The sequence below is a fragment of the Arachis duranensis genome, chromosome 8 (genome assembly GCF_000817695.3).
Source record: "Arachis duranensis cultivar V14167 chromosome 8, aradu.V14167.gnm2.J7QH, whole genome shotgun sequence".
Taxonomy (NCBI): domain Eukaryota; kingdom Viridiplantae; phylum Streptophyta; class Magnoliopsida; order Fabales; family Fabaceae; genus Arachis; species Arachis duranensis.
In genome coordinates, this window is record NC_029779.3 from 14,500,519 (window position 1) to 14,514,316 (window position 13,798).

The following is a 13,798-nucleotide window of genomic DNA, read 5'->3' on the forward strand; positions in this document are numbered from 1 at the left end:
ATAAGCTATAAATTACATAAAAACTAAGCAATCTTCAAATCTTCATATACTATTTAGGTTAATTAATTATTTAATATTATTTAAAATATACTCTATTATAATTTAAAATAATATACTATTTATCCTAAATTAATACATAAAACTCTATATTAATTGGGAAAATATAAAATTTAATGCTTTTGTGTATATCTATTTAACTCGATTTAAATAAATTGAAATTTTAAAATTATATTTAAATTTAGAGTTTTATTTGTTATTTAAATTGAATTGTATTTATTTTTAACTGATGACTGGTTATATTTTGAATAATATGATATGAATACTCATTGATTTAGTTTAATAATTTAAAAAATAATTCAATAAAACTAAACCAATACAAAAAAAAATTTAACTACGAAAGTATACTACTAAAATTATATAAAATCAAATACGAGATTAGTTAATTGAATAATTATTATTTGTGTTTCATTTATTTTTTTTGACTTAACAGTGTCGAAGAACAACAATAATACAAATTTTGACGTACATAAAAATGTGCATCATATTACTACAAGTCAAAGAACAATGTGTCGAGAAACTGGTACCTCATCTAATATTCTCAGTTTACAATCCAGTGAGGATAAATGTGACATTTTTTTACTGTAATTGACTCATATTTATCTAAATTTAATTTATATCGGTTTAATGATGAAAATTTTCTATATATTTCTCATTACTCATTCATAGGGAAGCAACTATCTATGCATGGTATACACTGTGCCTCGCATGGAATTTTTGGACAGGAAAATACTCCTCCTAATTATGTAAGACCTTCTACATCAGAGATAAGATCTAAATCTTTAACTCTACAGACGGATCCCTCATTGACAAGAACTCCACTGTCCGTGTTAACAAATAGTACGTATAGTTAATGATTGCCAAATGATTCATACACCAATATTTAACAAAAAGTATACTTCATCGGAAATCATTTATATAACATAGATTTATTACAATTCTAGCATACTTCAGTGTACAAGGACCCGTCAATAATCTAACTGAAGTCGTTCCACAAAATCAGCTTCCATCACACTCCAGTTCCCACCGATCGTGCCTAACAGAAAGGTAATTTAGAAAAGATAATCATCATTATTATATTCTTTATTTTCTATAGTTTCTATGGTTTATTTGAATAAAATTGAACCTTTTTGTAAAGAAGTTCTACTATGATTGGGGTGCAAAAAGGACAATCTTCCTCTGTTGTTGCTTCGGTGGCTATTAATTTGGCACAACTTTATAAAGATGTAAATTTATCGACTGTTAAGACGCATCCACCAAGCGCTGACACACACAGTGGCCAACGTGTTGACCCTTTTGTTGATGATGAAGGTAATTTCTCATTATATCAAGAATTTAAGTTTGTAGTTTGCAAGAGATATGAATGATTAGTAATACATCAAAATGATTATGTTTGCATTTTTTATAATTTTTTTTACTGTAGTTTTGAATGGTTATGATGATTCAATGTTGGATGTGGATATGGAAGATAATTTTATACCGTCCTCAGAAACTTTAGACGATATGTAAAATTTTTATCTGTATGTTTATTTGCATCTGTGTACATCGTGGACTAAATTGTATCGGTATGACAACTAAGTAGCTAAAGAGAGTTCATTCGACAGATGTATGGGATATAGGAAATCCTATTTATTAATGTCAACACTGTAAAGCATGGATGTGGTCTGGAGAAAGGCTTGCTAAATCGAAATAGTCGCCCCAACCAAAATTTTCATTATGTTGTATGGAAGGAAAGATCGAGCTTCCTCTACTTTCTGTGCCTCCTGATGAGCTCATTCAGCTTCATACTGGAGGAGATCAAAGAAGTAATCATTTCCTAAAAAATATAAGGAAATTTAATTCAATGTTTTGTTTTACATCAATGGCTGGAAAAATTGACCGTGGGGTGAACAATGGGACTGCTCCTCCAATTTTTAAGCTTGGGGGTCAAAACTACCATAGCATTGGTAGCTTACTTTCTCCTGATAGTTTGCGACCAACATTTGCCCAACTATATATCTATGACACAGAAAATGAGATTGATAATCGAATAGGCACACTTCGGTAATTTTCATCCAACCAGTCAAATTTTTTTAGTTATTTCTTATCTGTGAGAGAAAATAACATAAATTTTATTATTTTTTTTTGCAGTTCCAATGAAGCTATAAATGAGCGGGATAGGGAAATTGTGGCAATATTAAGAAACATGCTAGATAGATATGATAGTTTGGCAAAGAGTTTTCGCTATGCAAGAGATAGGTACCAACAGGAAAATTGCACAAACATAAAGCTTAAGTTGATTAGTAAAAGGACTACAGATGGTAGGACATACAACTTGCCATCTGCATCTGAAGTGGCTGCATTGATTGTTGGCGATGTCGAACAACTTAGCAAGGATAGAGATATTATTATAGAGAGTCAATCTAGAAAGCTCCAGCGGATTGATGTTTTTCATCCATCTTATTTAGCCTTACAATATCCATTGTTGTTTCCGTATGGGGAGGATGTATTTCGTTTGGGTATTGCAACATCAGATTCTATCTCCGCTAGACCTACAAAGAAAAACAAAACAATCACTTTGCGACAATTCTTTGCTTTTCGACTACAGAAAATGACGGGTGAATCTTCATTAATTCTGAGATCAAAGAGATTATTCCAACAGTTTCTGGTAGATGCCTACACAATGGTGGAATCAGAGAGGTTAAAATTCTTTAGGTGTAAACAACCACAGTTGAGGGTTGATAAATACAAATGTCTGCATGAAAGTGTTATAAACGGGGATGTAGATACTGCAAGGCTTGGCAAAAAAATAATTCTTCCCAGTACTTTTACCGGTGGACCTAGGTATATGATGAATAATTGTAAAGATGTGTTTGCAATTTGCAGATATGCAGGATATCCTAGCTATTTTATCACCATGACCTGTAACCCTGAATGGGATGAGATAAGAAGAGCAGTGACTTCTATTGGATTGAAGGCAGAAGACCGTCCTGATATATTGTGTCGAGTTTTCAAGATCAAGCTTGATGGTTTGATAGATGACCTCAAAGAGGAAAAAATCTTTGGTAAAATTTTGGGATGTAAGTCTGTGTTTATGCAATGCTTTATTGAAATCCTATGTTGTAATGCTTTGCTCATTTGTCTTTTTCAATTTTCAGACGTTTGCACTGTAGAGTTTCAAAAGAGAGGGCTTCCGCATGCACATATCCTTTTATTCATGAGTAACGAGTTCAAGACACAAACGCTAGATGACATAGACAAACATATAACAGCTGAGATTCCTGATGAAAATGAAAGGCCAAATCTACATAGAGCTGTTCAAAATTACATGGTACATGGTCCATGTGGTCCGTACAACAAGAATTCACCTTGCATGAAGAATGGATCCTGTTCAAAGTTCTATCCTAAAGAGTTTAGACAGTGAACACTCATTGATGAGGCCGGATTTCCCAAATATAGGCGTATTGATAACGGTCGAACAGTGAAGAAAAGAGAATGTGTACTAGACAATAAGTTTATTGTTCCGTATAATCCAAAATTGTTGCTCAAGTTCGGGTGCCACATAAATGTGGAATATACATGCCAAACAAGTTCTATTAAGTATCTGTTTAAGTATGTACACAAGGGTAATGACCGCGTAACAGCTACTCTATACAATGCTGGTGATCTGTCAGAAGCCACACAAGTTATTGACGAAATTAGGAATTACTACGATTGTAGGTATATATCGGCATGTGAGGCAGTCTGGCGTCTATTTGGATATGAAATCTAAGAGAAAGAACCATTTGTGATTAGACTTCCATTCCATTTGGAGGATGAGCAACCTGTGGTTTATGGTGAAACTTCTAATGTGAATGATATCGTCGAAAGAGCAATATCTCATAAGTCCATGTTTTTGGGATGGATGGCAGCGAACATGTCATATCCTTATGCTCGAAGTCTGACTTATGCTGAGTTTCCAACCAAGTTTATTTGGAAGGACGATTCTTCAAAGTAGTTTCTTCGAAAGAAAGGCTTCGCAATTTGAAGGTTGACTCATGTACCTGCAGGTAATGACGAGTTTACATTCAATTTTGATCTTACTTATTTAAGGATTTAAATTTAAAATCCTAACAGCCTGTACCCCATGTCCATTTTATTCAATTTATCTACACTAGAAAATAAATGTTCAAATAACTTCCAACAGTTATAATTTGTAGATTATACGATTTGTTATTTTTCTATATTTTTAGAAAAATTATTCTTAAGCGGATGTGAAGCTACATAATAATTAAAATAGCGTAGCTTAATCCATTTAACAACTTAAGAGTGGGATTTTAACTAAGTTTTTTGTAGCAAATACCGAAGAATATTACCAACGACTTCTCTTGAATACTCAAAGAGGATGTACGAGTTTTCGATATATAAGAACAGTTGGAGGAACAATTTATGCTACGTATAGAGATGCATGCTTCGCCCTTGGACTCTTGCAAGATGACAAAGAATTCATTGATGCAATTAAGGAAGCAAGCTCATGGGCCTCAGGATCATATGTTAGGAGGTTATTTGTCATTTTATTAACATCCAACAATATCTCAAGACCAGAACATGTTTGGGATAGATGTTGGCATGAACTCTCAGATGATATTTTGTATCGACAGAGAGCTGTGATGAACATGAGCGGTGAGTTTCTATTAATTACAATGATAAAAGTTCTTCCTTATTGATCATTTTTAGTTTGATTGAATTTTTATGGTATCGTATAATATACAGAGTTAACAATGTCAGATGATGAGATTAAGTAGTTGTGCTTAATGGATATAGACAAGATCTTACATTCCTATGGTAAAACCTTGAAAGACTATCCTCCTATGCCTTTAGCAACTGAAGTTGATAATTCTTTGTTAACCGAAAGGGTTATAAGGGAAGAGCTAAACTTTAACAGGGATGATTTAAAGAAAAATACCTCAGACAGTTAGCCATCGCAACACCTGAGCAGAGATATGCATTCGATAAAATTGTTACAGCAGTGTATTGTGATGAAGGGGGTTTTTTCTTTGTGTATGGTCATGGAGGTACTGGAAAAATATTTTTCTGGAACCTTATGTATGCTGAGATTCGCTCAAGGGGTGATATAGTGTTAAAAGTTGCTTCGAGTGGTATTGCATCTTTACTTCTTCCTAATGGAAGAACGGCACACTCAAGGTTCAAAATACCGCTGAATATAACTGAGGATTCTGTATGTAACATCAAACCTGGTTCCCCTCAAGCAATGTTACTGTTGAAAGCCAAACTTATAATTTGGGATGAGGCCCCAATGGTTAGTAGGTACTGCTATGAAGCACTTGATAAATTCTTGGGTGACATCATGAGGTGTTCTCCAACATATAGAAAAGATTTGCCCTTTGGAGGAAAAGTGGTTGTACTAGGTGGAGACTTTAGACAAATTCTTCCTGACATTCCACGAGGATCGAGACAAGATATCGTTCATTCAACCGTGAATTCGTCTTACCTTTGGAAGTTTTGTCAGGTGCTCAAACTAACAAAAAACATGAGACTCTCTGTAGGGACGACTGCTTTAGATCAGGATGAGACAGAGCAATTTGGTGAGTGATTATTGAAAGTTGGTGATGGTCTAATAGGTGACAATATGGATGGTGAATCTGAGATATGTCTTCCAGGAGATATTGTTATTCCTTCTTCAGACCAGGCATTTGATGAGTTAGTTCATTTTTCTTATCCAAATATTCTGGAAAACATGTCCTCAAAGGATTTTTTCAAAGCAAGAACTATACTAGCTCCCACACTAGACATCGTTGAAGAGGTCAACAACCATCTGATAGCTATCATTCCTGGAGGAGAAAAATTATATCTTAGTTCGGACTCCATATGTATGGATGAAGGGAATATGGAGAGTCAACTAGATCTCTATGGTCTTGAATTATTGAATAGCATAAATTGCTCTGATTTGCCTCCACATAAATTAATACTCAAGGTTGGTGTTCCGGTGATGTTACTGAGGAATATTGACCAATCCAGTGGTCTTTGTAATGGTACAAGGCTACAAGTTAGGAAGCTTGGAAATCATGTCATGGAATGTGAAGTCTTAACGGGTAACAATGTTGGTCATATTGCTTTGATTCCAAGAATGAATATGGTACCAACAAATGAAACCGTCCCAGTTAGATTCCAACAAAGACAGTTTTTCATAATAGTATCGTTTGCCATGACAATTAATAAGTCTTAGGGACAAACTTTATCTCATGTTGGATTGTACTTACCCAGACCAGTTTTTACACATGGCCAACTATATGTGGCACTTTCAAGAGTTAAGAGTAAGAGATGTTTAAAAGTTTTACTTATGAATCACGTAGGAATGTCTGCAAATTCAACTATCAATGTTGTTTATAGAGAAGTCTTTGAAAAAATAGTATTCTAATGTAAATATTTTAATTTTATTTTAAATTCTGTATCAGTGTATAATTATTTTACTTTAAAATAATTATTACTTTCTTTTTTAAGTTATTTAAGTATCAAAGCATATAAATTTTTTTCTTACTTTTATAAATTTTCCCGTGCTGAGCACGGGTTTATACACTAGTTATGTTTAAAAACACTTAATTAGTATATTTTATGTCCATGTCGACAAAAAACATAAAAAAAACTAATAAAAAACACAACTTATTTTTTATTTTTTTATTATTTTTGTTAGTTTTTTATAATTATATTTTTCTCCTCAAATTCTTCGAATAAAAAAATAAAAATAAATTAAACTTTCATAATTTGTTCTAATTTATCATCTAATAAAATATAAGAAAAATATTTTTGTGTCTCTGTTTTTTGTGTCTTATTCTCAGTATCTTATGTTATCCTGTTCTCAAAACCAAACACAGTCTAAATGTATATTACTAAAAACAGATTTATGTATTAGGGTGTGAGAGGAAGTCTCTCCATTACAATTTAAAAATTTTCTTAGTAGAATAAAACAATATTAATTATTTGCTCCATTAAATTAATTAATTTGACCCATTAAAAAATTTTATATTCAATTTTATCATACTTGATAGTCAACTTGAAAATTTTATTTTAGATTTGCATTTCACGATCAATTCTTTAACTTAAATAAATTTGTATTTTTTATTAGAAATTAGTTGAGATTTGAAAGAATATTGTTTATCTCTATGTCCGTTTCTTTTTTTAAAGTTATCTTTAATTTTGTCATAGCAATTATAACTGTTGAAAAAAATTTTTAAGTTATGAATATTATAAAGAGTCATTTTCATGATCTAAATGAGATGAATTTTTAAATGATTATTTAGTAATATATTTATAAAGAGCTACATTTGATTATATTGATAACCAAAAAATTATTCAAGTTTTTTTTAAATATGAAACTTAAAATAATCAAATTTTAAAGTATATGTTATTATTTAAATTACTGTTTTAGTATTTTAATTTGTTAGTTAGATCATTTTAAAATTAATCATATTTTATAATATAATAATAAAATAAAATTATAAAAATTAAGTTTAATTATTCTATTAGTTTTTATAATTTTATCAAAATTTTATTTAGATTTTTATAATTTAAAAGTTTATAATATAATAATTTAATTATAAACTCTTGACTATAAGTACTTAACTAAAAAGTTAATAAAGTATAAGAAATAATAAAGTACTTAAACCAAAAAATTTATTATTTTATATATATTTTTATTTTTACTGTTAAAATTTTTTGAATTTATCACTATATACTGTACAGTATTTAAGAGAGTCTTTATTTCACATCCGAATCTATAAAAGCATACACACTGATACACATGAATATTATTTGATTGTTGAGACTGATTTTGAGAAACACAGTAACACACAAACATACATAAAATATATATATTTGGTTTCCTTAAAATAAGATGAGATACTGAGATACATTAAATGATATATAAATTTTTATTTTTTATCTCTAATTATTTTTAAAATACCACTTTTATTTCAAATTCTAACTCTTCTTTTTCTTATTTTTGTTATTCATTATCTGTTCTTAGATGCTCCATCTTTCTCCTCCTCCTCTTCTCTCTTTCTTTCTCCCTATTTCCGTTGCTACTTTCTTTCTCTCCACCATTTCTATTAACGTTGTTTCTACACCTTTCTCTCTTCATCTTTGTCTTATAACTCTCCACTATTCATTTAGATCTGCTGTTTCTGCTCTACCTTGGTCCATACCTGTCATGTCTCCTTCTTTTTTGTCCAAATTCGTTGCCTTTTCTTCCTCCTCAGCTCTCTCTCTCTCTTTCTCTTTTTCTCTTTTTCTTCTGGCTTGCACTACTATCTTTCTCCTTTTTTCTCTTTAGTCTGTCACTATTGTTCTTTTTTATCTTACTCTTTATCTAATATTTCTTCTTCCTGCCTCTTTCTTTATTTTTTTTCTAAAATAAAATTCAAAAATTTTTTTATTATTCATCTTTGTTATTTTTTTAATATTATTGAATTTGTTGTTTAAATTATTAAAATTTTCTCATATCTGAATAATTTATTTTTTATTATATGAATGGTAGTAAAGGAGAAAAATAAATGGTAGTAGATTAAAAGTTTGTATGATGATGGTAGTAAAAGTAGAATATGGGAATATTATAGACTTTTTATTATTTTGTATATTTATGTATTTATTTTGTCGAACATAAAATATATATACATGTAATTTGTATCTTTATCTTTTTAATATATGTTTCGGTGTTTATACCTATGTCTAAGATATAACCAAATAGAGCCTAAATGTCGTGTGTTGTGTCCTGAAAAGTGATCACGTATTCACAACAGTGAATGTTGAACAAAACAATGTTACTCCTATAAAAATAGAGTAAATAGCTATTTTTTATTATAAAAAATTGAAACGCTCATAAAATTGACCATGAATAATTTAAATATGCATTGTGTCTATGAATAATTATAGCTGACTGGCGGTTCTAACCAAACATTAATTTGGTGAGAGAGACTATTAGTTCTGATCTTATGTGGCATAGAGTTCTTATAGGTGATAAATAGTGTTAGTGATGTCATCTAAATTTTTTTTTCCTCTATGAATGGTCTCATTTTTCCTCTCATTTTCCTAACCAAATTGACCTAAACCCCAATTCGTAAAAGTGGAACAAGACAAATTTAAAAGGAGACCAGAGATAACTTCAAAAAAAGAATGTCAAGGCGTTGAATGATGAATTCGTCTGCATCAAATATAAGTTTTAGTATTGCCAGAAATTCAATTGTGAAGAGAAAAGAGAAGAAACATATTTTTAAAAAGAGAAAGTCTAACAGTTCAGCACTTTTATTAAAATTTGGTTAGTAATTAATCAGCAAAAGAAAAGTGAATAATTTCACACCATTAAATGAAATTTCAAATCTTACTCCATTAAAAATATCAATAATAATTAATTAATAGTTATAAATCATAAAATTTATTAGCCCTCTAACACTTCTCTTTTAAAAAATATTGACAATGCAAAAAAAAAAAATCATAACTAAATTACAACACAAATTCTCGTAGTCTCAACGCAACAATGACAAAATTCTTAGTTTTTAGACTCTCTAACAATGACAACACAGACACAGAAAAAGAAAAAAAAATAAAAACAAAGTCTAAATGAAAAAACGTTCGCAACACAAAAAAAATCAAATAAATTGAAAACCAAAAGAGTAAAGTATCATTTGGAGTAAGTCTCAAAGTTGTCCCTAACGTTTCAATCGTTCTATTTAAGTCTCTAACGTTTTAAAACTGACTCAATCTTGTCCTGCAGTTAGGAATCCGTTAACAGAATTGACAGCGGGATAAAATTGAGACGATTTTGAAACGCCAGGGACTTAAATAGGACGAAAACGTTGGGGACAAAAATAATACATAGAAATAAATTTAAATTTTATCCTTCAATAATATCAATTTTTTACTATACATAGTATTTAATTATTTTTTAATCACATCTAAGTAAATTACACTTAATCATATTACTTTCATTTTAAATAAATTAATTTTTTTTATAATTTTACTCTTAAAGATTTTTAATTATCATGAAATGTTTGTAGAATGACTAGTATATAAACTTGTAAAATATATATATACAATAAAAAATAAATTATACCTTTTGTCTCTAACGTATCAAAATTCTTTAGAATTATAAAAAAAATATTTATTTAAAATGAAAGTAATGTGATTAAGTGTAATTTATTTAGATGTAATTACAAAATAATTGAATGCTATGTATAATAAAAAATTAATATTATTGAAAGATAAAATTGAATTAAAATTTATTTTTATATATCGTTTTTATCCCTAACGTTTTCGTCCTATTTAAGTCCTAACGTTTTAAAATCGTCTCAATTTTGTCCCGCCGTCAATTCTGTTAACGTATCTCTAACGGCAGGACAACATTGAATCAATTTTAAAACGTTAGGGATTTAAGTAGAACGATTGAAACGTTTGGGACTTACCCCAAACTTTGAAACAAAAACGATACTTTACTAAAAAAACCCTCAAAAAAATTAACAAAAGAAAAAAAATTGGTTTAAGAACTATCAAAGAATTGCAAATAGTAAAAACACAAATTCTAATCCCATAGTCTCATTGCAATGAACCCGGACATGCAATGAATCAAACCATAATATTCAAGTCTCCATGCTTGTGCGAGTGTTTACCTTTCAAAATCGAATCGCTAATGTCTCCAATTGGATCTTCCTCCTCCGCGGTGATGCTGCCACAGTTCAAGCTAAGGCTGCACTTGCAACAGTGATCGACGCCCAAACTCATGCACGATGAAGGCTTGGAACAATCACGATCCATTGAGGTTAGCAGAGACGACGTATTGTCATTGTGTTCACACTTTTTTCTTCACGTGAAAGTCACACTCATTCTCCTTCTTCTTACATTTTGAAAGAAAGAGAACGATTAGGGATAACTAAACGTTTTTTTATCTTTCTTTCACTTATTAATATTTTAATTTTCACAATAAAATTAATTATTGCCACAAAAGAGTAAGAATTAGTTAGGATCAGAACTACCGACTCACATCAAATTAACATTTGATTAAAATTATCAAACAAATATAATAATTTATGAATACAATACTTATTTAAATTATTTATGGTTAGACAGTGTATCAATCTTTTATACTCAAAAATAATTATTTATTTTATAAAAAAATTATAAATTATTAGATAATTTTATACGTTTAATTAAATATATTTGATTAAATTATTTAATTATTTATAATATCATTTTTATATAAAGATATTTTAATAAAAATAGTTATTAATAAAATACTATATTTTCTTTTTCGTCTTAACAAAATTTAAATATAAAAAAGTTCCTGACTTTAACAAACAGAAGACAATTTAGTCTTTCCGTCTATTTTCCTCTCATACACCAAACGGAACTGGCTGACGTGGTTGAAACGGTGTACAGGTGTCCGTTACGGTGCCACGCTGGAAGGGAAATAAAATTCCAATGACAAATAAGTCATTGACGTCATTTTATAAATAAAGTTCGAAGAACAAATAGGTCCTTGAGATTTTTTTTTCAAAATTAATAAACTCCTTTTCTAAATTTTCTCATCTACCTCTCTCCATTTTTATATTTCTCTATACTATTTTTACTCTATATATAACTATATTTTATATTAGTAATTTGACAAATCAAAATATGTCATTTGATATTTTTTTACAATTAAAATATTTTTAAATGTAAAAACATACACATTGAATTATTTTAAATTTTAGATAACGAATGTTAAAATTAATTATTAATAAAAAATTAGACTTTTTCATATAAAAATAATAACTAAAAATCTTATTATTTAATTTTTTTATCTGCGGATATCTTGGTCTTCTTAGTCAAAAACTTTTGTCAACTTATGACTTTTTTGTAAAAGTAGTTTGATTTTATAAATCTTTTGTGTCATGCATAATTTATACTGTTAGAACAAAGTGAATTATAATTTAAAAAAAATTATTCTCGTAATGTTATTATGGATAAAAATACTAGTTCTAATATAATACACAAATGCACTAATGCTAACTTAATACATGAATGATGCACAAATGAACTAATGCTAACTTGATGCATATATGAACTGATGCTAACTAATGTCACTGGTATGATGAAAACTGAACTAATGCAATTTAACAAATTCTAATATAATACACAAATGCACTAAAACTGAACTAATGTAATTTAAGAAAAAAAAATAGAAACAGAACAAGCCCAATTTCTGCAATTTTAATACAAATAATTTAAATTGCAGAATACAACAAGTTAACTAGATTTCAAAATACAAGTATAATTTTATAAACTAAATTCTCGTATAGAAATATAATAGAAGCATAATGTAAAAAAAATTTCTCAAGGACCTATTTGTCCTTCGAATTTTATTTGCAAAATGACGTCAATGACTTATTTATTATTCGAACTTTATTTCCCTTCCAACGTGGCACTGTAACAAACACTTGGACACTGTTTTAGCCACGTCAGCCAATTTCGTTTGGTGTATGAGAAACAAATAGACGGAAGGACTAAATTGTCTTCCGTTTGTTAAAGTCAAAAATTTTTTTGTATTTAAATTTTATCATAAATATATTTATCAAAAATTTAAAAAGTCAAAAACATATTTATCTGTCTTTTTCCCATAAATAAATTCCGGTAAACCCGAGTAAAGTAATTTAATTTTTCCCATAAAGTACACGTACACAGCGGTCAGGTACTTGTATGCTACGATGTGATACACTTAATTCATAAGGGTAGTGTTTGTTTTCATATATTAAAACTGGGATTAAGGAATTAGAATTTAGTATTGTATTTAGTGATTAAAAACTAAAATTTTAGTTTGAGAATAAAAAAATTTAATTTTTTAATATTTTTAAAAAATAAAAAATTAAGACAGAATTTAATTATATACATTTTATATAAAATATAATATTTCAGTTTCTTAATTTTTATCTTTTAATCTTAATTTTTTTCTATACTATGATTTTATTATAAAATTAAAAAGAATTTTTGAGCTTTTAAATCATTCTACGATGAATTGATGATTATAATAATTTATGACGCAATTATAATTTTAGATTAGATTAAAGTAAAAAAAATTTCTAAATTTACTAATGTAAAGCCCAATCTACAACTAAATAAATAAAATTAAAATATATAAAATTAAATATTTTAATTCTTAAAAATATAAATTATGAACTATTAAATAATGTTTAAATTTTTCATATCACGAATATTGAGAACACGAATCACCTACTTCCTCTTGTATATCCCCATCATCAATATAAACAAAGTAATACAAGTATTAAAACATATGGAAACAATTACATGCTTGATATATGCTTTATTGCTGGCAGAGATAATAAGGAGTTAAGGATGATAATGGAATAGTAGCTGGAAAATACATGAAAAATAATCCACGTAAACATAGACCCAGTTACCCTTTTGGAATATCAAAATATAACTAACATGAACTAGTGTCTTAATTATCTCAAACAATACCCCATTCTGCTCCTAGCTTATTTTTCAGCTGGTAGAGCTCTTTCACAGGGAGGGAAACGGTTACAATCCTTCCATTATTACCACCATCTTCGCTATCCTCTTTTGATGGGGATGGAAATACCAAAACTACCCCTTGATCACCTACTCCACGGAAGCTACAATTTGCCACAATTGGTTTGTGCCCATTCAGCTTCACCCCAAACAAATCAGCTTCTTCCAAATCCACAAATGTCAAGTTTGCACCATACACAAAAAAGTC

The 13,798-nt window shown here is 29.1% G+C and overlaps 3 protein-coding genes across 3 annotated transcripts in view; 2 read left to right on the forward strand and 1 right to left on the reverse strand.

The window, feature by feature from the left end:
- Positions 1-1,918: 1,918 nt before the first annotated feature.
- LOC107460965 (uncharacterized) lies at positions 1,919-5,629 on the forward strand. The gene is made up of 7 exons (XM_016079398.1): positions 1,919-2,100; positions 2,188-2,880; positions 2,923-3,116; positions 3,195-3,432; positions 3,496-3,756; positions 3,832-4,029; positions 4,987-5,629. Exons 1-7 carry the CDS (start codon positions 1,919-1,921, stop codon positions 5,627-5,629), a joined length of 2,409 nt encoding a protein of 802 aa, XP_015934884.1.
- Positions 5,630-5,665: 36 nt separating this feature from the next.
- On the forward strand, positions 5,666-6,262 carry LOC107460966 (uncharacterized). The gene has a single exon (XM_016079399.1). The coding sequence runs from the start codon at positions 5,666-5,668 to the stop codon at positions 6,260-6,262; it is 597 nt and encodes a 198-aa protein (XP_015934885.1).
- A 6,977-nt stretch (positions 6,263-13,239) lies between these two features.
- Positions 13,240-13,798, reverse strand: part of LOC107460967 (protein ECERIFERUM 2) — a 4,493-nt gene continuing 3,934 nt past the window's right edge. The window contains exon 3 of the mRNA XM_021128866.2: positions 13,240-13,798. This exon is cut by the window's right edge and continues 381 nt beyond it. Coding sequence (XP_020984525.2) covers positions 13,529-13,798 — 270 coding nt within the window. The 3' untranslated portion in view covers positions 13,240-13,528.

What these genes read in the sequence shown, in the direction of transcription:
- LOC107460965 (XM_016079398.1), top strand. Translation starts at nt 1,919, where the DNA reads ATGGCTGGAAAAATTGACCGTGGGGTGAACAATGGGACTGCTCCTCCA. An exon ending in AATCGAATAGGCACACTTCG is followed by an intron (nt 2,101 to 2,187) that starts GTAATTTTCATC and finishes TTTTTTTTGCAG; the next exon opens with TTCCAATGAAGCTATAAATG. An exon ending in AGGAATTACTACGATTGTAG is followed by an intron (nt 3,757 to 3,831) that starts GTATATATCGGC and finishes ATTTGTGATTAG; the next exon opens with ACTTCCATTCCATTTGGAGG.
- LOC107460966 (XM_016079399.1), top strand. Translation starts at nt 5,666, where the DNA reads ATGGATGGTGAATCTGAGATATGTCTTCCAGGAGATATTGTTATTCCT.